Raw genomic sequence first — 25504 nt, forward strand, 5'->3', positions numbered from 1 at the left:
TTGAGTGAATCTGAATCTTTGTGATATATCAAATCATATGAAACTAATGTTGTCATGTGAAACCAAGTGGAAATGTGTAAGGCTTATTGATTTTTGCTTTGTTTAAATCCAAATGCTAGAAGAAAGCTAGGAGAGGAATGTACTGCATTTATCGGGTAAACAGGACTTTCATACCAGTTTAGGTAAAATACTTAAGATCCTCAAGTAATAAAGAATGACTGTAAGTTATTAAGAACTGCACAAACCAAAATTATTCTTGTTACCTCCATTGTGGAGACTGCACATACACATAATTGATGGCAGATGTATGGAGTGTCTTTGGCTGCCTTCTCCTAGAAGAAAAATCCCTCTCTCCAGTTCTAGCGAATGGCAGGATTGGTGGATTACGAAGTGTTTCATATCAATGCTTCATAAAGGAGGTTTATAGATCTCGGTGGAGAAGTCAATCCAACTATCATCTTCATCCTGTATTTCTTCAGAACAAAGCCTAAACACAGAAGGGAAACATGCACTTTAGGCCCTATATCACCAGGGGGAAACAATCCTTCCAGGTTTGCAGTGAGATTTTATTTCTATAGGGGGAAGAGGTAACACTGAACTGCAGATCCTCTCACCCAAGGTTCTGTTGCTGCTTGGGGCCTAGGTCCCATGGGCCATCCTCCTCCTCCATTGACCTCCTCTTCATCATACTTTGCCAGTCTAAGTCCTAGAAGCCACTGGGGGCTGTAACTTATTTTCCTCTCAACTGATGAACCTAGACACAGGCGTAAGAGTGCTTTGAACAGAGCTGAGGAACCTCTTGACCCTCTAAAGAAAGTGCCTGCTATACTGACTGCCAATTAAGTGATGGTGAAGCAGAGAAGCCAGCTGGGCACAGCCGGGATGCCCACTCTCACCCGCGTTCCCCACCTCCCACAGTCTCCTTTACCACAGGGGAAGAGCTGCACCTGGTCAACCTGACTACAGCAACAGCAGCAGCAACAACCTTACCCCCTTTGGCTGGGAACAGCCGGTTTTACCTCAGCCGGACCTCGAACGAGACGTCCCCGCTACCACCCCCAAGCCCGCCACCACCGTCCGCATAAAGGCTGGCGGGCAGGGCCAGGCCACAGCCACCAGGAGGGAGGGAGCACGCTGGGGGGAAGAGCCGGCGCGCGTGTTGGGGAGGCGGCGCGGAGGGAGGGCAGCCGTGCTGCGGGAAGCGGTGCTCCGCGCTGGGACTGGTTCCTTCGCAGCCATTTTCTGTCCAACCAAACAGCCGATTTGCGGAGGGAGCCAACCAGGGCCGCACTGGAGGTTTGTGCCTGGCTCCGGCCAATGATTGGTAACCGGTTCCACTGCAGGCTCGAATGAAATGTCCGTCTCCCTCCCCGGGCTCCGGCGCTGCCGCCGCGCCGCCGCCGCGGGGACCAGGAAGTGGGGGGCGGCAGCCCCCGGGCCCCGCCAGCGCCCGCTCGCCTCTTTGTGCGACCGGAGACGCGGGGGCCGCCCGGATGAAGGAGCGGAGGGGGGAGGCGGCGGAGCGGGAGCGGAGGCGGTCGTAGCGCGGGGGTCCTGGCAGGGCCGGCGGGGCGGTTATCCCCGTTGGGGTTCCCCTTTTTCCGTGGGGCCGGGTGCGAGGAGGTGCCCCCCTCGCTCCGGCTCCATTTTGTGGCCTAGGCGCGGGGGGGGTAGGAGGCGGAGACGGGAGCGCGGCTGCCCCGCGGTCGGTGTGTGGCTGCCGGTGTGGGGTCAAGCGAGACTCCCGGCGCCCCTCACCGCTCGCTGAGGTCACGGCGAGGCAGGCGCGGGGCGTACGACTTTCCGCCGGGCAGGTCTGGCGGTCGCCGTGACCCTTTAACAACGGCTTCTCTCCGGCCCGCCGGCCGTGCTCGGTCTGCCCCGGAGCCTCCGCGGCGGCATGGCGGGCCTGGGGGTGGCTTTGTGGCAGCCGAGCCTCGCCGCCCGCGGGCGGAGGGGGCTCCGCTCTCTTTTGTTTTTGTCCGGCCGGCGCCGCAGCCGGCTGAGCCACCTCCCATCGCCGCGGGAGTCGGGGCCCGGGCCCCCAGCACTCCCACGGCCCCTTGCCGGGCCGGGAGCCGGGCAGCGGGCAGAGAGCGAACCGGCCCCGCCGTTGTCGTTGGGACCGAGATGGGGTTGGAAGGTCCGACGGTGTTCGGCAGCGGTAGGGAGCGTAGGGTCAGGCCCCAGGATGTGGTGAGAGCAGCCGGGTGACCGTGCGGGCAGCACCGACCGGGCACGGCGCCCCGGGGAGGGAATGCTAAGCGGAGGTCTGCAGCAGGGCTCCGGCGGAAGGCTCCCATAGCAGGCAGGTACAGGTGTGTAGCCTCTGCAGCCCACCGGAGCCGGAGACTGCTACCTTCTGCACGGAAATCACGGCTAAAGTGATTAACAATAAAGTTGCTGAACTGGGGACGCTTTGGTTTGCTCGTTCTGGAAACAAGGAATCGTGATAGATGAGGTTGTCTAACAAACGTAGTCGAGCTAGGTGCAAGGGAGATTCGTGTAGGTAAGGGGCTTCTCCCTCATGCCCCTGTGCTGGCTGCTGTTGCATCATTGAAGGACATGAAATCAGGAAGTGAGATCGATCGGTTGGCACAGCCGAGCAGCGTGGATGACTTGTCCTGTAGCACACATGGCAGGTAGGAGAGTGATGGGACTCTGCCACTTGCAATGTCTACACAACTGTTGGGTGTTTGGCAAGTGTTGTTGGCCATGCCTGTGTGTGCCAGCCACTGCTCCATCCAGAAATTATGTAGTTGGTGATTGTAAAGAGAGTTGGGTAGGTTATTCACAGATAATCATATTGGAAAATTAACCCCCCACATGCGTTCTAGTAATGTTTCTGCAGTTACTAAGATACACTGGTTAAAGATGCATTCCTAGGTACTACAGCAGTAGAAAATCAGTCAATTTCTAGCTTTACCAGTTTCTTTGAGGCTTAAGAAGATTAGTTCTGCAAAGAACTGTCATGTAAAAGCTTGTAAAGTGTGCTTGGATTGATTTTTTGCAGGCAAAATAATTGATAATAATGGCCTGACTGTTTCTAGCAGTGAGGGATGTAGAAGTCTGGATTTCAGTCCTTGAATGGGCTGTCTTGCATGTAGTAACCTTTGCCTGTGTTGCTGGTAGATGGAAGTTATTGCCAATTAAAAAAAAAAAGTAATTGCAGCTTTTTCAGAAGACACTCAGGCAAAATAGTGAAAAGCAAAATGGAAGGAGCTGCTTTGGGCATTATTTGCAGTCTGGGTTTAATTGGCTTGTAGGAGTGGAGAAATAGTGTTTATGCATAATCATTAGCATAATGTTCCTAAACAATAAGCTCAGTGATTACTTTCTGTCTTTGCTTATGCAGCCTATATGACTATGTAGCTTGACAGTTACAAAGTTAAGGGAGAACCCATCTGTAATTCTCTTGGGGACCCAAGATGGTTTAATCTGAATCATTATTTATGAGGTCTGTGTGAGCAGCCTGTGCTTTGTATTGGGCAGGTGATATATATGGCCTTGGCTGCTAACATTTACAGCTATGAAATTATATTTGAAAAGTCAAGAATATTGGGTATTACTCCTTAGACTTTAATATTTGACAATTAGGGCAGTTCAAAGTTTAATAGATTATCTCTTATTTGTGGTAATTGCATGAAGGGAGGCAGTGTACAGAAATGAGATGAAAAAGATCGTTCAAGATACTGTGCAGATATGAAACAGTAAATACTATGAAACTTGAAGCCAGTTATATTGACTTTTTAACGTTTTAAAAAGGCTTGTAGGGCTCTTCAGTGTTTTCAGATTCAAATATCTAATGTCACTTCACCTTTAAAATTTTACTTAGAAAAAAAACTAGTCTTCAGTAGTGAATTTTGCAGTATTACTTTAGAAAAACATGTATTTGGAAATGGGTGTTTTAGTGGCAGGATGCTTGTAAAAAATAGAGAATGTGACTCCAAATATAGAATACTAAACAACGTGTAAATAACATCGGTAGAATAAAAGTGCCAGCAGATTTGATAATGCTGGCTGAAAATACTGGCCTGGTCTGAACTAGTTTTGTGTAACTCTTACTTGCCCTGTTGCTTGAGAGCAGTAAGCTTCTTGACATATTTGATATACTACCACAGTGAAAGAAAACCATAACCAACTTACTGATGTTATCCAATTCGCAAAAGAAAGGCAGGATTTATGGACTGCCGTTTTAATAATTGAATAGCTACGTTTCAGTTCTTCACAAAAAAAAAGGGGCATAAAAAAGTTCATATGGAAAGGTCATACAGGGTTTTCAAAGTTGCGGGAGGGTGGAGGTGCTGGTGCAGTCTGTTCAGCACTGCTGCCCTCTTCCAGCTTCTGCAAAGGCAACAAAATCTCTCTGTTCATCTCCGGCTTCTCTTACTGCCAAAAAAGAGAAGGCATGGAAACTCAGTTTCTCCTGCCTGTTCTGTATCACTGATCCACTCCTACTTGATGTAAAAATATATACATTGTTAGTCCACCCATATAAATTGCAGCTAACCATGCTTGTGAACAGTTAGCCTGGTAAGGAGGCACCACATACTCTAGCACAGCTGGATCCACGCAGAGGAGACTTGTAGCTGGTGACATCATGGCTTGCAAGATGAGCCAGGAAGTTTATAATACTGGAAAGGCCCTGTTCAGACTTCATAAAGAAAGGGTTAGCTTCCTTTGGTCCAGGGAAAGGAAGGAGCCTGATACAGCCTAGATGCTAACAAGCCTTAGTGATGCTGTCAGGTCCTCTCAGCCTCAGTCTGCTTCTGCTAATGCTATTCTGCTGTGGGGAACACACTGAATGTGAGAGATGAGAAGACTCTGAAATAGAGAGGGACAGTGCAGCACCTGTGTTCTAGGCATGTGCTAAGGGGTTTTAACTTGGTTATTTAATTTCATTATTTTAACTTCACTATATTCCATCTGCTGGAATGATGTCCCATGAGTACGTTTACCAGTCAGTGTTTCTTGCTGCAGGAGACACTGCTTTGCTTCCAGGTGAGAATTTAGTGGGAAGTTACATTCTCCAGAAGTCATTGAACGTTGAAGGAAATAGACACTGTTTTTTTCAAATAAAAATTCTTTCTATTTCTGTTTAGGAACAGCAAGTGTGGGTGCAGAAAGCTCAAATAAAACTTTGTTTCTACTGTTATCTACTGCTTTACATCTCATGTAATAAGATGTGGTGGGAAAATTAATCTACGATGACTGATGTGGTTACTACGTACAGCTACATTTCTCTCCTGCTTCTGTGGCAGGGACAGCTGGTATGAAAAGTGTACCAAGTGCTTCAGATCATTGCATGGAATTTTCTGCAGTCCCTCTTGCTGGGTAGCAGTTTTGGGAAATAGGGTGGATAAATGATGTGTGAAGTACTTAAATCATACAAGACTTTTAGTTGCCCTTGGGAGATCAGTTTTGCAAATCATTCCTCACTCTGAAGACACAATCTTTGATTCTATTACTGCCCTTTTTACTGATCTAAATTTTAGACCCTTTCTCTCCTCAGTGCTAGCAGGTCTGGGCTTATGTTCTTTGGTTATCATTTAGGTGGGCCACTGATACTGCTCTTTTTAAGAGAGCTCCTCAGATTAAACAGGGTGCAAGATTTACTTTAAGATACTAAGGTTTTACTAATTCAGTATGGATGTGTTCTAGGAACAGACTGGGTTGTGGGTAGCAGACAGGAGCATCTTTCTTTTTTTTTTAAGCATCCTCCAGAAATTTTTCTACCAGATGTCCATGTAAAGCTGTATGTTCATTCACTTGCGTCTTACTGCTGGAATTTTTTTTATGCCCTTGATCTGAAAGGTTTCTATTTTAACATATTTCTCAGGTTAATTTCCCTGGATCTATACATTTGTATATTCCTAGCAATATTCTTTTTCATTAGAGATACACAAACAAAACAAATCTCAAACCAACAACAACCAAGCAAACCCATGAACAAACAAAAAGTTACTACCAGATAACTTTGTGCTGCTGCTCTGAATGTGGATGCTTTCTGCTGGGTATTATGGAATATTTGAGTTTTCTGTGCTTATTCGTTTTCTCTCCCTCATTTTTGGTAAAAATCAGATGGTGTCATGGTCACTTTAGAGAGTAATTTGTTGTCACTCTTGATATGCTTAGCATTCAGTCTTGATTCTGTCAACACGTGTGCATGGACGAGAGCTTGAGTGTTTTCCTAGTCTTGAGGATAATATGCAACATGCAGTAAGTGCTTCTTGCAGATAAATGTGTGCAGTACATGCTGCTAGACCAGCGTGTTGGAAGACCTCTTCCTCGTGTAATTCGGTCACTTTACATGTGTAGGAGATGCTGTCTTGATTAAGAGATGGCAGTGACTGCATGCTGAAGCTGCTGTGTGAGTGGGATAAAGAATCTGCAAATAGGTACTCCAGGGACTAAAGCAAAATCTGAGAGTTCTTGCCCATCTGAACCCTGTAGGACTAGAAGGGCTCTGCCTCTTCATGAAATTTAGCATCTAATTCTCTCCAAAGAAGTAGCTTTTCCTACTAAATATGCTAGTTAAAGAGTTGTCCTTCACTCTCCCGGTGACTGCAGTTACTGTAGGCAGGATGTTGTTTCTATGCAACATTGGACGGCTGCATTTTTTAAGTCACTTCAAGGACATTGCAAATTTAGTTGTTTCAGAGCTTTTTGTTTGTTTAAAGTGGTGGATTAATTGGCAACAGTTTATCAAGAGCAGTGTTTTCTTATTCTCTAAGTGTTGTGTTGTATGGATTACAGGCTGGCTGAGCTGACAGTCAGATATGTGGTGATTAGCTTGAGTTTTGAACATGTAAAATTAAAACCATAATACTTGAACGTGTAACTGGTCATTATGAGATGAGTAGGATGGCAGCCACCACAGTTTTCAGCAGGCTCATGTTTGTGTCATCCATCAGGCTCACAGAAATACTAGTAGGCTGACTAGGTGGTATATTAATTACAGTTGCTATATTCAGATGCCTAGGTATACATTCAAATTAAATGACAAATCTGACTGAAGTTCTTCAATAAAACTTATTTGGATTGCAGTGTTATGTATAAAATGCCACTCCTTTCCTCACCACGAGGCCAGCCAAGCTGTGGAAGGGGGCTTGCAGTGTGGCTGGGCAGGCTCTGTCTGCAAAGGTCTTCAGGGCTGGATAAAGCCTGAGCAGCCTGCCTGGAGCTGGCCCTGCTTTGAGCAGGGGTTGGACGAGAGATCTCCTGAGGCCCCTTTTAACCTGAATTATCCTGTGATCCTGGATTAGGACTGGGTTATGTTAAGCATTATGCAGAAAGGTGTTACACTGTCTGTAATCCTCTGTCCCAATGTTGTTCTGGCAGTTAAAAATCTTTCTTAAAGTAATACACATAGAATTTCAGTTGATGTCAAGCTGTCAGTGCCTGGATTTTTTTTATCTGTGACAGATCTGCCTTTTTCTTTTGCAGTCCTTTTCCTGTTGATTTTGCACATCACTCTTTTAATTCACAATAAGCTTCTACTCAAATTCTCACTAATTGTGAAATAACACATGTTGTAGGCAGATTTGGAAATATGCACACAGAAAAGGATAAAAGCAAATATCATACCTTGAGGATACATCAGTCTAACATGGCCAAAACTGTCTACAGATGCAGCAGAGGTTTAAAAGATATTGGAGCAGGAAATGTCTTTTGAAGGTGAGCTGAGCTAATGAAAGCAAGATCGTTTCTTCGGTAATACTGCTGGGTCTTGGCAATAAAGATTCAGATGGGGTAGCCTGCAGAATGGGTGAGCAGAAACCAGTGAATTAATCACATCACTGCAGAAATTGAGGAGGAATATTGCAATCCTGGAGAAAGAACGCATTTTGGAAGATAAGGATTCATAGAAGACTGAAAAATGAGAGGGGAAGAAACCTTAAGGCATTTAAAATAGTGGGGCTGAGTATATTTAACAGTTACAGTTGGAGGAGACCTTAATTCCAAGTTAAATTCTAGTAGGGATCAGACAGCTGAGATTGAGAGCAAGACTGCCAGAAAATCCTAACTTGATTTTGGGATTTATTGGGCTGCAGCGTATTAATTGCTTCAAAAGGGAAAGAGAGGCACAACTCTTAATGGTGGGTGATGTCCGTTTGGGTGACCTTGACATGCAGAATTTTGATATCCTTGCCATTACAGTGAGCTGAGTAAGCAAACTGCAGACCCTTTGGAAAACTGAAAAACAAAGTTAGATCCCCAACAAAGAGTGCAAAATGCAAGCAGCAAATTTATGTGAAAATTGGTACATGTCTGAAACATTCCCCTTCCTTTGGACAGAGCTGGTCTGGAAGAAGTGAAACTGATTTACAATAGCCCATCAAAAGGGACCAGAAATGATGGCAAAAAAAAGCACTGTGTGTGTAATAATTTGTATGAAGAAGAGGTGGAAGATGTGGAAGAGATTTTCCTTTCTCTTAAGTAGCTCCTAGGGCTATCTCCAGCTGTCGTAGTATCACTCTGAATGATGTGAGTAGTGCTCGGGTTACTTCTGCATCTGTGGCCATGTAGCCACACATGTGTAGTGCTGGGTGTTGCCTGAAGGTTTGAAAGTAAAACCCAGCCCTGTGGCCACAGACAAAGTGCAGAGTAGAGAGAGGTTAAATTGCTCATATTTCTATGTAGGTATAAAAATAGCACGAGATTGGTTTCCCTTTCTCCCTTGCTCCCATTTGCTCTTCAGGCTAATGGTTGTGGAAAGAAGCGAGCTACATGGTCTCACCGGCAGTGGCCATGCGACCCTTTGGGGCAGAGGTTGCTTTACAAAGACACCAAGGTACCTGCATAGCCAGTGTAAGTTAGGGAGTGAATGGAGTGGGGTGTGGGTGCAGCTTGTCAGTGAGGCTGCCTGCCCTTGTCAGGAACAGCTGGAGTGGGAAGAGGGAAGGATGGGAAGGGCTTGTCCAGAGACAGAACTGTATGAAGTGTAGGATGGGAAAGGAAGAGGTGATTTGCTAGCCAACAGGTAGATAACCATGTTAGTGGAATTGTTTGATGGTAAACCTAGGCAAGAAAATTTAAGGCAAAGGTGAATCTGGTGCTGTGTATCTAAATGCATTAAGAATATCTTTGTATTTATGCCCCAGTGTTGGAAGAGCTTGTATGTGCTGGGAACCCCTTCTGCCTCACTCATTTTTGCAGTATACCTTCTCTCCAAAAGCATTTACTAAAGCACATGACTGCCAGGATACCACCTTACATGAAAAAAAAAAACACAGGAGCTAAATGTTCTACAAAAGTTTGTTTTTAGTACACTGATTCTCAAGACACCTGCAACTGGAGAAAAGAGCATTGTCTGAAAGTTTTAAAAGACTGGAGACTTGAATTCAGGTTTACATTAGCACTGCTAACATAGCCTCTTGGAAAGTGGAACTGTTGTTTGCCATGATTTTTATAGGTCTCAGATTTCTACCTGCTGATAGTGTTTAGGGAAATCTCTTACTTTTGTAAAAAAAAAAGACTTTCATATGGTAACACATTACATGGACTGAAGCATTTGCTCTTCCAATAATGCATGTGTATCTGTGTGTTGTGTATGGTGGCAAAATGTGGATGCTAAAGGCATTGATGTGTTGGGTTGATGTTATGGGAACTACTCACTGAAGAGGTGTGAACTTCCAAGGAGGGTGGGAAGCATCTTCACGTCATTTACCTCCACAGAATGAGAAAGTACAATACATGTGATGTCTCCAAGTGTCTCCAGCAGGCTGCTGAGGAGCCTCTGGGCCACAGCCCCTGTTTGGAGACCTCTTCTTCACAAAGTAGATATCCTAGAAAATGTTGATGCGTAACCAGCAAACCCCTGCTGGTTTTGCTAGTTATGTCCTATTTAAAAGGGGTAGGCAGGCTTCTTCCAGACCTCTCTAGCTGAAACCTCTCTAGCCTCCCAGGACAAAAGGTCTCTAAGTGGGAAGGGAAGTACTGGCTATTTTGGCTTCCCTCTTTCTCCTGGCATTGAAATAACTGTGACCCTGTCTTTAAAGCCTGACAGAAAACATTTATTGGCCGTTATGTCAGAACATTGTGAGAGGATCACTGGAGGATGCCCAGAGGAGCAGGGCAGGGTGGGACCAAGGAAAACAAAGGAAAGCACAAGTCAGAAGGTGTCTAGGAGTGGCTAAGTGCCTCAGGAGAATGAGGATGTGGATACAGGTCTGGCTAGTATAAGCTTGTCAGTGGGCTTGACAAAAGGTGTTTTGAGTGGAGGGCGATGATGAGTGAAGGATGCAGTCTGTAATAATTATAGGTAAAGCATTCAGTGAACAGTGGTCTCCTATAGGTTTTTAGGGTTGCTTGGAGAAACATGCCTCAACCTGTTCATGTGACTGTCACAGGAACAACAGAAGATTGCTACACACATGCTGCATGAACCACATGTTTCTGTGCATGGCTGATTTTCTGGGGAAGCATCACAAAACAGTTTCACCATTTCCACTGTCAGTAAAGCTTAGTAATGAGAGAGGGGATACTGTTCTCAAATGACAAAATATTTATGCTTTGTGTTAATTAGTCTTACAATTTTACATTGATCAGAGTGCTGTTTTTTAAGCAATAGCTGCACTTATTGGTGTAACAAACATACCTGAAAGGTTTGTTTCTTCTGTTTGTAGATGGATGGTGATAGCTCCACAACGGATGCTTCTCAGTTAGGAATTGCTGGAGATTACATTGGTGGCAGTCACTATGTGATACAGCCTCATGATGGTAAGAAATGTTACAGTAAACACTGCTATTTCTATGTGCGTGTGTATATATGCCTCTAGTTCTTATAGTCTATCCTCTCAAGCTAAGAATTTGCAACTGTATTCTTTATGCCTCACTGTATAAAGCATTTTTTCTGCAGTCTAAAAGTGGGGGCTGGATTTTTCAGTGTTGACACACAGTCCTTTGAGGTCATGACAAAAAAAAATCTGTTCTAGGGAACAATTCCTATTTAGACATAACATTAAGAATGCTTGGTGTTCAGCCATGTGTACTTCTGTGCATAATGTGCTAAAGATGATACAGAACAACCATGAAGGTATCGTGGTGTTCAATCTATTTTTAAAACTATTTCTACAATGCTAATACACTGCTTTCAAAGGTCTTCATTCTTCAGTGTAAGATTTTAAACTGACTTAATTATTGCTTGCTGTCTGTCAAATACAATTTCTGCTAACTTTTCTTTATTTCATTAGACACAGAGGACAGCATGAATGATCATGAAGATACAAATGGCTCAAAAGAGAGTTTCAGAGAACAAGATATATATCTTCCAATTGCAAATGTGGCAAGGATAATGAAAAATGCCATACCTCAGACAGGAAAGGTAATAGCCTTGTCTGTAAAGAAAGCATATTAATGAATTTTACTCCTTCCTCTGCCTGAACTTGAGCTAGTAAAACAGTATATTTTTCCAAATGATCCTGGTTTATTGGAGAAAAGCCTTACACAAAAGAAAACAAAAATCTGAGCAGGAGGTGATTGAGACCAAGTCCATTTTTCTTCGGTTTCTGAAAGCTTTTAGTAACTGCAGTGATTAATCAGAATAGTGTTCTTGATAGGGCTTTCAAGGGCTTTCTTTTTCTAAAATGTGTTCTCTGAAATTGTCATAATGGGTCAGACTTGGTGACTATCCTGTATCAGTAAGAGTATTTTCTATGTGCTTATCTCTTATGAAATTTAATCTGCATTTATGGAGATGCGTAACATTTGGAATAAATGAACCATTTGGTTCACTTATCCAGTGAACCAAAAAAAACAGTCCTCATCGTGAAGAAAAGAGAATAGTTAGTCTTTCATCACCCAAATCTTCACATATATCCAAATGCCAAAATGACTTAAGAAGTCTGCCTTATACAACATAGAACATAAGGCCAGATATTGAAGGACTTGTTTTGTATTTCCTACTGCTAAGAACAGGCTTTTTAATCCATTCTGTTGAGCTGGTGGATTGTATAAGCGTTTGACTGTTCTACCTGTTTATCTGAAACCTTCTCAGGGCTCCTGTTACTTGCTGTTTCCCTATTGTATTCCAATACAATTCCTGCCCCAGTAACATTTCTTCTAGCTAAAGCTGTTTTATTTTATTTTTTTTCTTTTTTTTTGAGATCACTCTAAATAGAAGCAAGACATAATTTACTTGCATCTGCTTGTACTTTCTTAGTGTTCAGGGCTCTCTGGAGATCTGCATATTCCATTTATATCTTTGCTGTGAAAATCTCTTCCCCAGTCCATATTGTCATAAATTTTTAGTGATCAAGATGAGGTTTTTCTCAAGAATTTAGCATATGGGATGTCAAGCTCTCTCAAAATCAAGGAGGGTTTTGTCAAAAACTGCAAGGAAAGCTGCTGGCTGATAAGTACTTACGAAAATCTCGCCCTATGTGTCTGAAAATACCGGAGGAACTAGTGAAGATTCTACATATGATTACTGCTTCATTATTCTTTTTTAAATACAAACAGGTTCTTCTCATGTGAAGAATAAGAATCTTAATTATTATAATCTTTTAGTTGCCTCCTGTCAGCTTCCCAAATAATCATGAGTAATGCTTGCTGTTATTTTAAGTCAAGTAAATTAATTTTTTCCAGCTGAAAACCATAATAAAATTTACTTATTTCATTCCTGCCAGGGCCATATGTGTTTCTTCATTTGAATTTTCATTTGGAAAAATTATACTGGAATATTAAAGCATTACAGAGGCTTGCTGCTAGGCGTATATTTTAGTTCTTGAGTCTGGTCAGGATACAAATACTTGTTGCTGAATTTGTGGGAACATACTGCAAGAGGGTTTGGTTGGAACCATTAAAAGGAAGATGGAAGTGGGCTATGGCATTGTAATGAACAGATTTAAAGACAAGGTGTAGGTAAGCAGTACTGAGATTCATCTATGTATAAAAGCTTGTAAAGAACATGCATACAACTTCAGGAGACCCTGAGAATTGGCCATGCTGCTTGAAATAGTAAAACTTCATGTTGCAGCTCTGCTTACATAGAGCAGTGATACCATCCAGTGGTTCCCTCACATGCATGTGTTGCCTAGCTGGGTATTGCCATCAGGTTTGGGGATGTTTCCTTTATTATCTAGTATATTCTCTGCGTTTTGCTTTTTTAATAAATTTTCTTGCATCTTGATTAATCATTTTATGATACTGTTTCCTTACTAGATTGCTAAGGATGCAAAGGAGTGCGTGCAAGAGTGTGTAAGTGAATTCATCAGCTTTATAACATCAGAAGCAAGTGAGAGGTGTCACCAAGAGAAAAGAAAGACCATCAATGGAGAGGATATTCTCTTTGCCATGTCTACCTTGGGGTTTGACAGCTATGTTGAACCTTTGAAATTATACCTCCAAAAATTCAGAGAGGTTGGTATATACTTCAGTATTTCCTCATTTATTTAACCTGGTTGTGTTTATCATTAGCTCCTTATCACTGTAATAGTATAATGGTTAACTTGTATAATATCTCACAGCTATTGTCAAGGACTAATGTAATGTTTAAAAGCATTCCAGAGGATATATAGAGAAAAAGGAGTAAGTAAGCATTTTTATTAGACTTGCAGATTCAGAGTTCTAAAGCTTTCAACTGAATAAATGCTCTAATATATTGCTGCTAGTAAATCACTCTTTAAAGGTGCCTATTTAGAGTACTTAATTCAATCTTTGGGTTCAATCAATAAAACTGTTCTAGACACCATTCTCTGAGGAGCTAGGCTAATGCCTGGTGCTTGTCTGGGCTTTGTCTGGGCTTCAGATATGCAAAAGAAAAAGCAGTTTTTCTCATGTTGGAATAATGATTCACATGGAAGCCTCTCTGTCTGTAGCAGAAAGTGACTCCCCTTCTAGCATTTTAAACTTCTTCAAAAAGAAGTTGCTTCTGGTTGTGTTTTTTGTTTTGGTCTGCCCTCCACCCCTCACCTCCTGTCTGGAGACCGAAGACAATTATGCTTACTTGCTCCTCCACTCTGGTGTTGTTCTAGCTCAGAATATCAGATTTAACCAAAGAAATCAAAGGTATTTTTATCCAGGGACCTCTCTTCTTCATAGTCCCGAGTGAAGATGTTGTTCAGATATAAAAAAAAAATTGGGGTGTATATGTGTGTGTGTAAAAATTAAAGCAAGTGCTCTATGATTCTATTAATTTTGTTTTTAATGTGGATCACTTTTCTGGTATGGCTGCGTGGCTCTACTGAGTGAAGCAGGCATGTCTCAATTGGCAGTGCTGTAGATAGAGATTCTCTTCAGACTTTGTTCTGTAAACTGAAGTTGTTTAATTAATGGGGTCAGACTCACTAATGATGTTTAATTTGCTGATAGCACTTGAAGCTTCTCCCTTCCCAGGAAGTCATCTGCTGTGATAACTGACTAGCAGCAGGTGTAATCTCTAAGTTGGAAGGACTGCCTTGTGCTGTCCTTTTCCAGTTCTGTATGGCAGTTGCACATGACATTAAAGTGCTCTATGTGCTTTCATTAAAAAATGTAAAGGAGTGCCTGACTAGTTTCAGTACTTCTGGAGAAGCCTGAAGTGGGTCTGTAAGTGACCATATTTACAGATAAATATGCCGTAGTGGCAGAGTGGCAGGATTGGGATTTAAATGGATGGATGGATTGGATGGTTTTGCTCATCAGTTTTAAACCTCCATTCCAGCTAGTTCTCTCTTCAGAGTACCATATATAGTGAAGTATTCCTGATTTGTAGTATTTAGTCTGCATCAGTTTCAGAGAATACTTTTTATGCTTGTATTATTTTCTTGGATGTTCTTATGTAATAGCATAGAGCATCAAACTTTATGCTTGTAAAACTGCATGCAGATGACTGGAAGCCTTGGCTTACTGTGCCGATATCTTTCCTGGCTGTAGTCCTTGATGTGGGAAAAGAAATCCAGTATCTTGGTTTTAAATGCCAACTGTTAGTTGTATGATGATGGCACTTGCACGTGGCTGGTAAGCAAATGTTGCACATTATCATTAGTACTGAGATTCTGTGATTTCTTGTCAATGCTCCTAACTGCACCTTCTGGACTACTTCAGATACTTGACCTGCCTTAGAAGGTGAAAGCCTTTCTTAGAATCTACACAATCCTCCTGTTTCTTAGGAGTATGGCTAAGATGAAAACCACCCTTCATACATCCTTGTTTTCTGCATATTCTTAAATCTCAGAGTTTCACAGGTCTTGGATTTCAAACTCCAGCTACTGCACAGTGACTCCTCTGCATGTTCCAAACCTTGGCTTAGACCTCTTGGGGTTTGAAAACAATCTCAATCCAACTGTACTGTAACACAAACTCTTTCTTTCACTATTTCCCCCCCTCTCCAGGCAATGAAAGGAGAAAAGGGAATTGGAACAGTTACAGCTGGGGATGGTCTAAGTGAGGAGCTCACAGAGGAAGCATTTAGTAAGTAATACTTTTTATTATGTTAGTACTACGTCTTTTGTAAAAACAACAGTCCTTTTAGGCATCAGAACTCTTACCTGAGGAATCCGTCCTGGACTTGCCACATGTTACACCTTTGTTCTGTTGAGGTTTTCATTCGAGATGTCTGAAAGATAACATGTGCTCACATAAACCCCTCCAAGTCGGTAGAATTTATGGTCAGCATGAGGAGCTATAGTGGTAAGTGATGCCACTCTAGCAAAAGCCAATGTCAACTGTGGAAGATAAGTGCATATATTAGTGCCAGTATTTTTCTCTACAGTTAAATACAGGTTATAGTGAAAGTTGCAAACTCCCCCCACTCCCCACCTCTAGTAGCTACATATTTAAGCCACATTTGTTCTACTTGCAAGACTGTTGGGGGGGAGAAGTAAAATAAACTCCATGACTTGAGCTTGTCTTTGATAAATGAACTGGAGAAGAATGTAATTTTTGTATACTTCTAAGACACTCAGTATTTCTTATATTCAAAAGACTGCACAGATTGGCAAATAAAAGGTGTAGGGCAAGTAGCATCATATGCATTCACTGTAATTTTTCTTCTTATACTGTGAATGAAAGCCTGACAGATGTTGGGACTTTGCGTTGGTTTTGTTGATGCTGGATTCTTGGATGTAGTCTTTGCCTTGGCTTTTAAATGTTATGGGCTGGTAATCTTGAAGCCAATCAATGCAAGAAGAATTAGGATGTGCAGCTCTAGTCATATCTACTGAGAAGATTTAGTTTTTCAGACATCTGATAAAAGATGAGGCAATGCAAATAGAAAACACTTATCCAGATTCACTTACGTGAATCATCGTAGAATCATAGAATGGTTTGGGTTGAAAGACACCTTAAAGCTCATCCAGTTCCAAACCCCTGCTATGGGCAGGGACACCTTCCACAAGACCGGGTTGCTCTAAGCCCTGTCCAACCTGGCCTTGAACACTGCCAGGGATGGGATGGCCACAGCTTCTCTGGGCAACCTGTGCCCGTGTCTCAGTACCCTCACAGTGAAGAACTTCTTCCTAATATCTACTCTAAACCTACCTTCTTTCAGTTTAAATCCTTTCCCCCTTGTCCTGTCACTGTATATCCTGAAGCTCCCATCTAACTTCCTTAAAATGCTTTTTCTTTCAGCTAACCAGTTGCCAGCAGGCTTAATAACTACAGACGGCCAACAGCAAAATGTTATGGTCTACACGACATCATATCAACAGGTACTGTAATCCTGTCCTCTACTCTCCCTTCTGCTGCTGAAATTGCAATGCTAATTCAGCTGCTCTGCTCTGAAAGATGAGAATGAATTTAATTTAGTCCCTTGGTGGTGGCTGTCATGACATTCCAACACTGTGATAATTCAAGCAGTGCAGTTTCAGAAAATAATGTAAGCCTGCATTTTCTTTCTCTAGATCTCTGGTGTTCAACAAATCCAGTTTTCATGATCTGAAGAAAACTTTGTATCTGGGAACATGAGACAGAAAAGCTGTGCAACTCTTAATGAAGAGGCAGGTTTAATGACTGGAAGAGATTTATCTCTTTGTATATTAAATAGCTGTAATGTAGCTACCGGAAGCTTGACTAATTGAGGTGTGAGTTCTGACTCAAATCTTTTTCATGATGATTTAAAAAAAAAAAAAAAATTGGATTTTAAAGGTATTAAAGTATTTTTGTTTTGTACAAGAGTTTGTTGCTCTGTATAACTCCTGTATGCATTGTATATTGCAATTTATTACTGTCAGAGATTTGTAGACAGTTTCTTATTTTCATATTGAATCATGTTACTTTTGTAATTCAGGTAAACAGCTGGGTTAATTCATGTTTACCCTTTGAATAAAATTGTAAGGGTAAAGTTCATTTTTGAATGCAAGTTGCCTTTATTATAAAGATTGAGTTGGTCTAGGTTATGTACCTTGTCTTGCATGACAACCTCAACTAACTTTACATGTCAGCATATTTATTGAGATTTTGAAAGGGACGTTTTCCTCATGAACTTAGGAGTGCAGAATTGCTACAACTGCTTTTTGTTTTGTTTTTTGTTTTTAATGTAACTTCAGAATTAAAAGTGAATCAAAACCAACCAATGCTCTACTACATTTAGAGACTTAGAGCTTATCAACAGTGTTGATGAAAACACTATGTGTGATGCAGGTCTTCATGTATTACTTTTCTCTTCAGTTGCATCAACTCTCTTTAGACTTATTTGATATATTTAAGGTAGTCTTTGTGCTACTGAAATAACTTTTCCTTTTTTATGTATAATTTTTAGAATCCAGAACTTTAGAAATTCATGGGGTAGTGGGGGGGAGGGAGGGATTTTATAGTCCTTGTGGTAAAAGATCTCATTTTAACTTTTTACTGAGATGTTTTAAGGGTTCTTGCGAGCCTATAGGAACTCAAGTGTGTTAGCGACTTTCCGTGTACAGGCTGCGTGTGTGTGAGCGACTGAAACCTGAGCAAGTGATACAAATCCAAAATGGAAGACAGACTTCTGGTTTCTGGTTTTGCAATAAACTCTACCTAGGTAGTGTAGTTCTGTATATTTAGTGAGCTGTTCTTAGTAACGTTACTGTTTCTTTAATACTTGGGAGGGTAATTTTGTTAGATGCAATGTCTTAGCCTGGTAGGACAAGGGGTAGTGGTTTCAGTAATATATCTTATTCAGGATGAATTTTGGGACCTTTGATATTTTTACTGTTTGCAGTGAACTGAAATGTAATATAATAACTATCCACATATCTGTCATTAATTTAAGCAACCACACCTTGAATCTGTTGCCATTTAATTTCTTGCTGGTTATGTCTTCTTTTTTTTTTTTTCCTTTTCTAAAGTAACAGTTTCATATTGGAAACACAGCTTAAACTAAGGCATCCTGGAAGCCTGGAATAGCCAGTTCTCTACTAAACGCCAATTTTATGTATGTGCAGATTTGAACAGTGTCTCTTACAAATCAGCATCATGCTGGCAGAGCCTCTGGAGGTGATGCAGTGTATTCTGTGGCAATCTGGACAGATGTTTGGGTTTTGTGGCAGTCTGTCACTCTTCAGCAGCTATGATTGAACAACTGAAGTTTTTATTCATTAAATGTAAAAATGAATAACACCATCCCTACATGAGCCCCTTCTGTTTGTATTCTGTGACTCTATTCTATTTATTTCAGGCCATCATACCCTGTTCTCAATGCTCCCGGATTTGCAATGGAAAAAAGCTGTGATCTTGGCTAAGGAGAAGCCAGGAGAGACTTGGCATTTGGATGTGCAGAAAGGGGGCTGAGATCATCCATTGTACTTGCTTGGAGCAAGCTGCATGTTTCAGAGTGCCACCTCCTGTGGGTCTGAAGTGTTTTGAGTTTGTGGTTTACACACGATTGATTGGGAGCAAAGGAACAGATGCTGCTTTGACTTAATTTTGTCTTCTCCCTCTCACCCTGTGAGGTTCAGGGACAAAACTGCAGCCAACTCATTCACTTCCTGAAAACACGTATATAGAAGTAATAGCACGACTATTGATCTCTCTCTGAAGCCATTCACCTGATAAAGATCGCAGGGTGTTGTAGTGCTGGCAAAACAAAACAAATACGGTCTGAGGAAATACTTGCTGTCATTGGTTCTCTAAATGTTTTATTTGAACTAAGATAACCCTAAATTGAGCTTGAGCTCCAGACAGCTGTGACAGTCTATGCCAGAACTTGGAGAAAGGCTGCTTGAAACAGCAGTGATATTCAAACACATTTTCCCAAGCACAGTGACTTTTTTTTCAGGTATTTTCCATGACATAAGCAAATTTTACTACTTTTTTTTTCATTAATTTCTATGTGACTTGATCCTTCTGATCTTTATGGAGTGCTTGTGGTGCCTTTAAAGGCAAAGAAAGGCTGTTATCTCGGAATGCAGTGATGAGAAAAGCTATTTTAGATGGACTTCTACATCTGTTTTCACTACAGGCTTAATGGTAGCTGAAGCTCTACCCTTGCCTCATACATACGCAGCTTCACTGTTCTGATCTCTACTGAACTCTAAAACATGTGGCTGGAGGGTCAGCGCAGAGAGGGAGTCTTGGTGTGAGGAGATACATCCTAAATACCTACTGACCCATGCTCAGCTGCCTGTAGCTAAAAATCAGTCTGATTATGTGGGCTGTGCTTTAAATAGCCACCTTCCTTGAACTGCACCCTGGTACACTGTGAATCATGTCAGATTATAGATGCAGTGTTCCAAGATGATGCTCATTAACATGTTCTAAGCATACATAGGTGACGGCTCTCGTGCCTTTGGCAGGAGAGGAAGCATATGGGCAACTGTGCATGCACAGGAGATTCCTCAATGTAAAGCACCAAAGGGGAGAGCCAAGGGCTAGTATTTTCCCAAGCACCTGGCTGTCATGATAAGAGCTGGCAGCAGCCTAACTTAAAGCTATGAAATTCTTCATTTTGCAGAGCTTTGAATGTGATTAATGTTCTAGTTAAGTCACGTACACATGAGCTTCAGCTGTATCTACAGTGATGAGACAACTTGCTTTAAAGTCACTGCATTCCCCAAATGGTGCACTCTAGACTTTTTTTCAGCTTTGACTTACACGAAGTAGAAGAAAGGAAGTTTTCCCCTTATTTAAGTGAATTTTATTACATTCATAAATTAAGAAGAAAACCTGTATCTACATTTTAAGATGAATAACAGTACAGGGAAACTATATTTTAAATAGGGCCCAGTTACATATTGATAATGTGGACAATGATAACTGTTACAATCTCTTTTCAAATTGGTTTGATGGAAGGATGCCCTTTGGCTGTGGTAAGACATAGACCTAGCTGAAAACAGACCAATTTCTCCTCTTTGAAAACAAGGGCTGTTGCTCTGACATAATCAGTCACACACCTTTTAAAAGGCTGAAAAAATTGTACTTAAGCAACTGAATATCGATCTGTTTACGTATTGATTTGTGAAATTGGCATGATAATGGCCTGCAACATCACCTCTGACCTTCGGCATGTAAAAACTTAATGGAAGGCTCTCTAGCAGCTTAGTGCCAGTTCAGCTTGTGCTGCCGTCCAAGGCCAGAGGCTCTGGGGAGGGAGGGCAGTTTGCTCCTATGCACAATAGCTTCCAAATTGGTGCCAGCTGCAGCGAGCTTATTGAATTGCAGCCTCCAAGCACGGCTGTGGAGGCAGGGAGAGAAGGAGTCAGCTACACTGGTTTAGGAAATCTTCCAGGCACATTGCCAGGGTCATTTCCTGGAATATTTTATTGCAGTGCACTGGGCCAGAGGATCCATTTATCAGGAGCAGCAGCACCTAGATTGCTTTTGTATGGAAGAAAGCTATTGAGGATCTAAGTCTGCAGGGCAAAGGAACATCCTTCAGGCTGCCCATCTAATCTAATCTGTGGGTGCCTCATCTGGCCCAGCCTGTACAGCACCAGGGAAGGCAAGCTGCCTGCAGGAGAGCTGCCTGAAAGGGGCTGGGTTCTGCTAAGAAACCACAGTAGTGTGTGGCTCAGTGCTCACCCCAGAAGGCGCATCAATGGCAGCTCATTGCAAACAAAGTTCCAGCAGCAGTTTCCTCCCTGTCAGACTCAGCCCAGGTTTTTGGTCCCATTCAGAGGTGCAGACCGCTCTTCCCAGACATCACTGGGTGCAGTGTGAGCCCTCCCTTGCCACAGGGGTAACAGTGACTAAAGCACTTTCCTGCTGCTCCTAAGCTGCTGTCATGATGTGTCTTAAGTGTGTGCAATAAGAAGACAAAAAAAAAAAAGGGGCTGTTTATAACATAACAAAGCTCCCTGCCCTGTTGGGGTACATAGCAAAGGAGCTATGAGGGTAAGTACCCAACTGAGGGTAGGGCATGGACCCAGCTGTTGGCTGGAGCTTGTCCAGTGACAGCAGAAAACAATTTCATTCTTAGATGTATTCATGCCTTTAGCATGGCACAAATACAAATGCTGTGTCACTCAAAACCCAGCTGAGGCCAAAATGTGGTTACCGTTTTATGCACCAGCAAAGTAGGAGACCCCCACCAGCAGTACTGGAGTCAGCTCTGGGGCCCCAACACAAGAGGGAAGTGGACCTGTTGGAGTGAGTTGAGAGGAGGCTCAGGAGGCTGGAGCACCTCTGGAATGGAGACAGCCTGAGAGTTGGGCTTGTTCAGCCTGGAGAAGGCTCTGGGCTCATCTTACAGCAGCTTCTAGTGTCTGAAGGGGGCCCAGAAGAAAGCTGGAGAAGGATATTCATATGAAGGCATGTAGTGACAGGACAGAGGGGAGATTTAGATTAGGTATTATTAGGAACAAATTCTTTACTCTGAGGGTGGTGAGGCCCTGGCACAGGTTACCCAGAGAAGCTGTAGCTGCCCCATCCCTGGCAGTGTTCAAGGCCAGGCTGGACAGGGCTCTGAGCAGCCTGGTCCAGTGGAAGGTGTCCCTGCCCATGGCAGGGGGTTGGAACTGGGTGAGCTTTAAGGTTCCTTCCAACCCAAACCATTCTGTGATCTTCCTGACTTTCTAATAGTGATGCGCGGATAGACTCCACAACTAGTTAAAGTTGTAAAGTAGGTATGCTTTTATTCAGCGCTGAGGTGCATGGGGATAGCTCCTGCAAAGCATGCACACCTCAGGGTTGTTCTCCCTTTACACTTATTCTCTTAAGGTATACATAGACATGAGGTTGCTCAATCCGCCTATACATATTTATTATCTATCCCCGCTTCGTATTATAATGAGCCGGAAGGTCCTTTGCACTTGCGCAGTGCCCCTTCTGGTCATGGGCAGGGGTCTCAGGATGAAGTAAATGAGTCTTCCTCCTGTGGGCAGGGGTCTTCAAGATGAAGTAAATGAGTCTTCCTCTTCTTAACCTTTACACCTTTTAATCTTCAGACATGGATTTAGGGTTAGTCGGCGCCCAGTCTGCTTCTCCTGCCGCTTATCAGTAGGACCCAACACCTGTGCTTTTGTCATGGTCTTAAGGCTTGGTCACCCAGTCTGCCTCTCCTGCCGCCTATCAGCAGGACCTTTCATCTGCTTTTGTCAGTAGAATTAGCATCTGTTTCTCCCCCTCCAGCAGTAATCAATGCCTTGGCAAGATGGCAATGGCAGGTACTTAGGACAGACAATACTTTTGTTTAAGCAAAGGAATTCCTTTAACTCCCTTGTACAATTTCTCTGTATTACCCCCCTGTACATTGGTTACCCGTGTATCAGTCCCCCCTTTTTCTATAAAGTGAGTAAATTCTTTTACTCTATTATTTATGACAGACCTATCCATGTTAAAATTATACCTGGAGAAGGCCTTGGTTAAGTATATCTCTGAACCATTCAGTAACTCCTCATCCAATCCACTTCCAACAATTTTAAGCTTTTGCATATTCCCCTGCAGTTTTCCCAGCTTAGCATGGATTGATTCAGAATGGTCAGATTACGTTCATGCAGCACATACCTTTGAAATCCTCAAAACCTTTTCTACAAGACACCCACTGTATCTTGCAGGACTCAAACCACCAGATGCCTGCTGCTTAAAAACCAAAACTTTTTCTACAAGACACCCACTGTGTCTTGCAGGACCCTAACTACAAGATGCCCACTGCCTCCTGTGATTGTAAACCATAGGACGCCCGCTGCCTCTTGTTTTACACCTAAAACCTTTTTGTACAAGACATCCACTGTGTCTTGCAGGACCCTAACCACAAGATGCCCACTGCCTCCTGTGATTGTAAACCATAGGACGCCCGCTGCCTCTCGTGCGTAAAACCTTTTGTACAAGACATCTACTGTGTCTTGCGGACCCAAACCACAAGATGCTCACTGTCCCCTGTGACTGTAAACCACAGGATGTCTGTTGCCTCTTGTGGGTGTACACCAAACGGACACTAGCAGCCGGGTATACACCTAATTAGGCCAAGCTTCATGTAGTATGTGCAGCACTTGTACTGCCCTTCTGTTATTACCGTTCGATGTGATTTTCCAGGGAGCTTTTGGAGCCTTTTTGAATCCAGACGCTTTGTTCTCTAATTTTGATAGTAGTGAAAGTTGTGAGTAATACTTGGAACGGCCCCTTCTACCTTGGTTCGAGATCTTCTTCCTCTATGGTCTGAAAGATTTTATGTATACATAATCTCCAGGTTGTATATTATGTACTGAACTCTCCAGTCCTCTGCTTCGAGTTCCAGCCACATGGTTTTCTTCTCCCACTTGGAGAGGCACTCCCTGTTGGACCCCATATGGTCTTCCATATAAAATTTTACATGGTCTAGCCTTTTCTTTCGACCGAGGTTTAGTTCAAAGCCTTAATAGAGCCAGTGGTAAGGCTTGGTACCAATATTAATTTATTTCCTGACATATTTTACCAGTCTGATGTTTTGATCAGATGAATCATCTTTTCTACTTGCCCACTGACCTGGGGCCTGTATGGTACATGTAGTTGCCAATCAGCTTCTAATTTTTGCTAGTTTTTTGTAACTATTTTGCTCTAAAGTGGGAACCTCGGTCGGAAGAAATTGCCTCTGGTACTCCAAAACAAGGTATATCATATAACGATGTTCCAATTACTTGTCTTACATTATTTATTCTACAAGGGAATGCTTCTGGCCACCCTGAAAAAGTATCCGTTAACACCAACAAATATTGGTAACCTGTTCTCGGTAACTCAGGAAAATTTATTTGCCAGTACTGTCCTGGGTAGCTTCCTTCCCAGTTGTATCAATTTGATTTCTATTTTCTCCTTCCTACAATTTGCCTAAGTATTTATACAAAGAGTTGCGACCCCAATGAGTTTTATTAGGTTCCTCCTGAAGTATCTTCCAGAGTTGATTACAGGGAATTATAATTCGCCCATCATGTATCTGAACCCAACCCCCTTTTTTCCTGTCCTTTGAGATCTTCAATCAATTTTCTAACCTCCTTTGAATATCTAGGTTTAGATTTCTCAATTGTTAGTTTGCCATCAGGGATTCAGCTTCTTGTTTGGCTTCAATATTGGCCAAATTATTTCCAGTTTCCTGATCAGTCACCAGCTTAAATTTAAAAACCAAAAAAAACCATGAAGGAGATAACCAGTGGGCTTCTTTCTGTTCCAGAACTGCTAATACAACATGAGACACTAGTACAGTAATCTTTTGTCCCAAGGTAAATTTGCAAGCCTCTTCAATGTTCATGACAACTGCAGCCACAGCCCTTGGGCATCTGGGCTATCCTTTGCTTGCTTCATCCAGCTGTTTTGAAAAATGCACCACTGTCTTCTTATAGGGTCCTAGTTTCTGAGCAAGGACCAAAGCTATTCCCTGCTCTTCATAGGAATATAGCCAAAATGATTTAGTCACATCCGGAAGTCACAGAGCTGCAGTTCTCATTAGCTGTTTTAAAGCCCTCCTCTACAGAATCAGTCTATTCCAAGGAGAGAGGTTTCTTTTAACAGTTCATATAGTGGTCTTACCAGAACACCATAATCATGTATCCATGTCTGCATCATCCAGTCATTCCCAGGTACGTACTCCTTGATGGCTGATGGTCATGGTGTTTGATAAATGGCTTCTTTTCTAGCAGTTCCAACTTCTATGTTCTCCTGTTGTTTCATATCCTAGGTAGGAAACTCAGGTTTGAATTAGTTTGGCCTTTTGTCTGGATACCTGATAATCATTCAGTCCCAGAAAATTCAACAATCCCACCATTAACGAGACATATTCTTCCTTTGTTCCTGTACCAATTAATAGGTCATTCACATATTGTAAGAGAGTCCCTCTGAGTGGTGGATTCCATGTTTCTAGTTCCAGTGTTAACTGATTTCAAAACTCGTCGGACTGGTTTTAAACCCTTCAGGTAGTACTGTCCAAATTAGTTGAGTTTTCCTTACAGTGCCAGGATTTTCCTTATTCAAAAGCCAATAAATTCTGGTTTTCTTTGGCCAATATTAAGCAAAGAAAGAGTCCTTTAAATCCAAGACAGCAAACCATTTGATTATTATTCAATTTAGTAACAAATGCCTATACCCCCCTTCCTTGGCAGTTCTGTAAAGTCAATCTGCCATTGTTGGCCTGGTCCATTTGTTCCCTTTTAGATTTTTCCAGACCGCAGGGTCACTTATATTACTCTCCATTGCCTCCCAGGGCCAT

At 42.5% G+C, this 25504-nt stretch overlaps 1 protein-coding gene across 4 annotated transcripts; it reads left to right on the forward strand.

The window, feature by feature from the left end:
- Nucleotides 1-1171: 1171 nt before the first annotated feature.
- On the forward strand, nucleotides 1172-17267 carry NFYB (nuclear transcription factor Y subunit beta). Of its 4 annotated transcripts, none has more exons than XM_005150432.2 (7): nucleotides 1172-1296; nucleotides 10629-10722; nucleotides 11196-11326; nucleotides 13165-13362; nucleotides 15315-15393; nucleotides 16552-16631; nucleotides 16824-17267. In XM_005150432.2, exons 2-7 carry the CDS (start codon nucleotides 10629-10631, stop codon nucleotides 16854-16856), a joined length of 615 nt encoding a protein of 204 aa, XP_005150489.1. In that variant the 5' UTR covers nucleotides 1172-1296; the 3' UTR covers nucleotides 16857-17267. The 4 variants fall into 4 exon arrangements, with proteins under 4 accessions (XP_005150489.1, XP_030905852.1, XP_030905851.1 ...); XM_031049992.2 differs by lacking the exon at nucleotides 1172-1296 and adding an exon at nucleotides 1297-1324; XM_031049991.2 differs by lacking the exon at nucleotides 1172-1296 and adding an exon at nucleotides 1611-2642.
- The last annotated feature ends 8237 nt before the right edge of the window (nucleotides 17268-25504 follow it).

This window comes from Melopsittacus undulatus, chromosome 5 (genome assembly GCF_012275295.1).
Source record: "Melopsittacus undulatus isolate bMelUnd1 chromosome 5, bMelUnd1.mat.Z, whole genome shotgun sequence".
NCBI lineage: Eukaryota > Metazoa > Chordata > Aves > Psittaciformes > Psittaculidae > Melopsittacus > Melopsittacus undulatus.

Excerpts from the sequence above, each read along its gene's own strand:
- NFYB (XM_031049990.2), top strand. The coding sequence starts at position 7,630 with ATGCAGCAGAGGTTTAAAAGATATTGGAGCAGGAAATGTCTTTTGAAG. Across the intron at positions 10,723-11,195 it reads TGTGATACAGCCTCATGATG|ACACAGAGGACAGCATGAAT; the intron begins GTAAGAAATGTT and ends TTATTTCATTAG. Across the intron at positions 15,394-16,551 it reads GCTCACAGAGGAAGCATTTA|CTAACCAGTTGCCAGCAGGC; the intron begins GTAAGTAATACT and ends TTTTTCTTTCAG.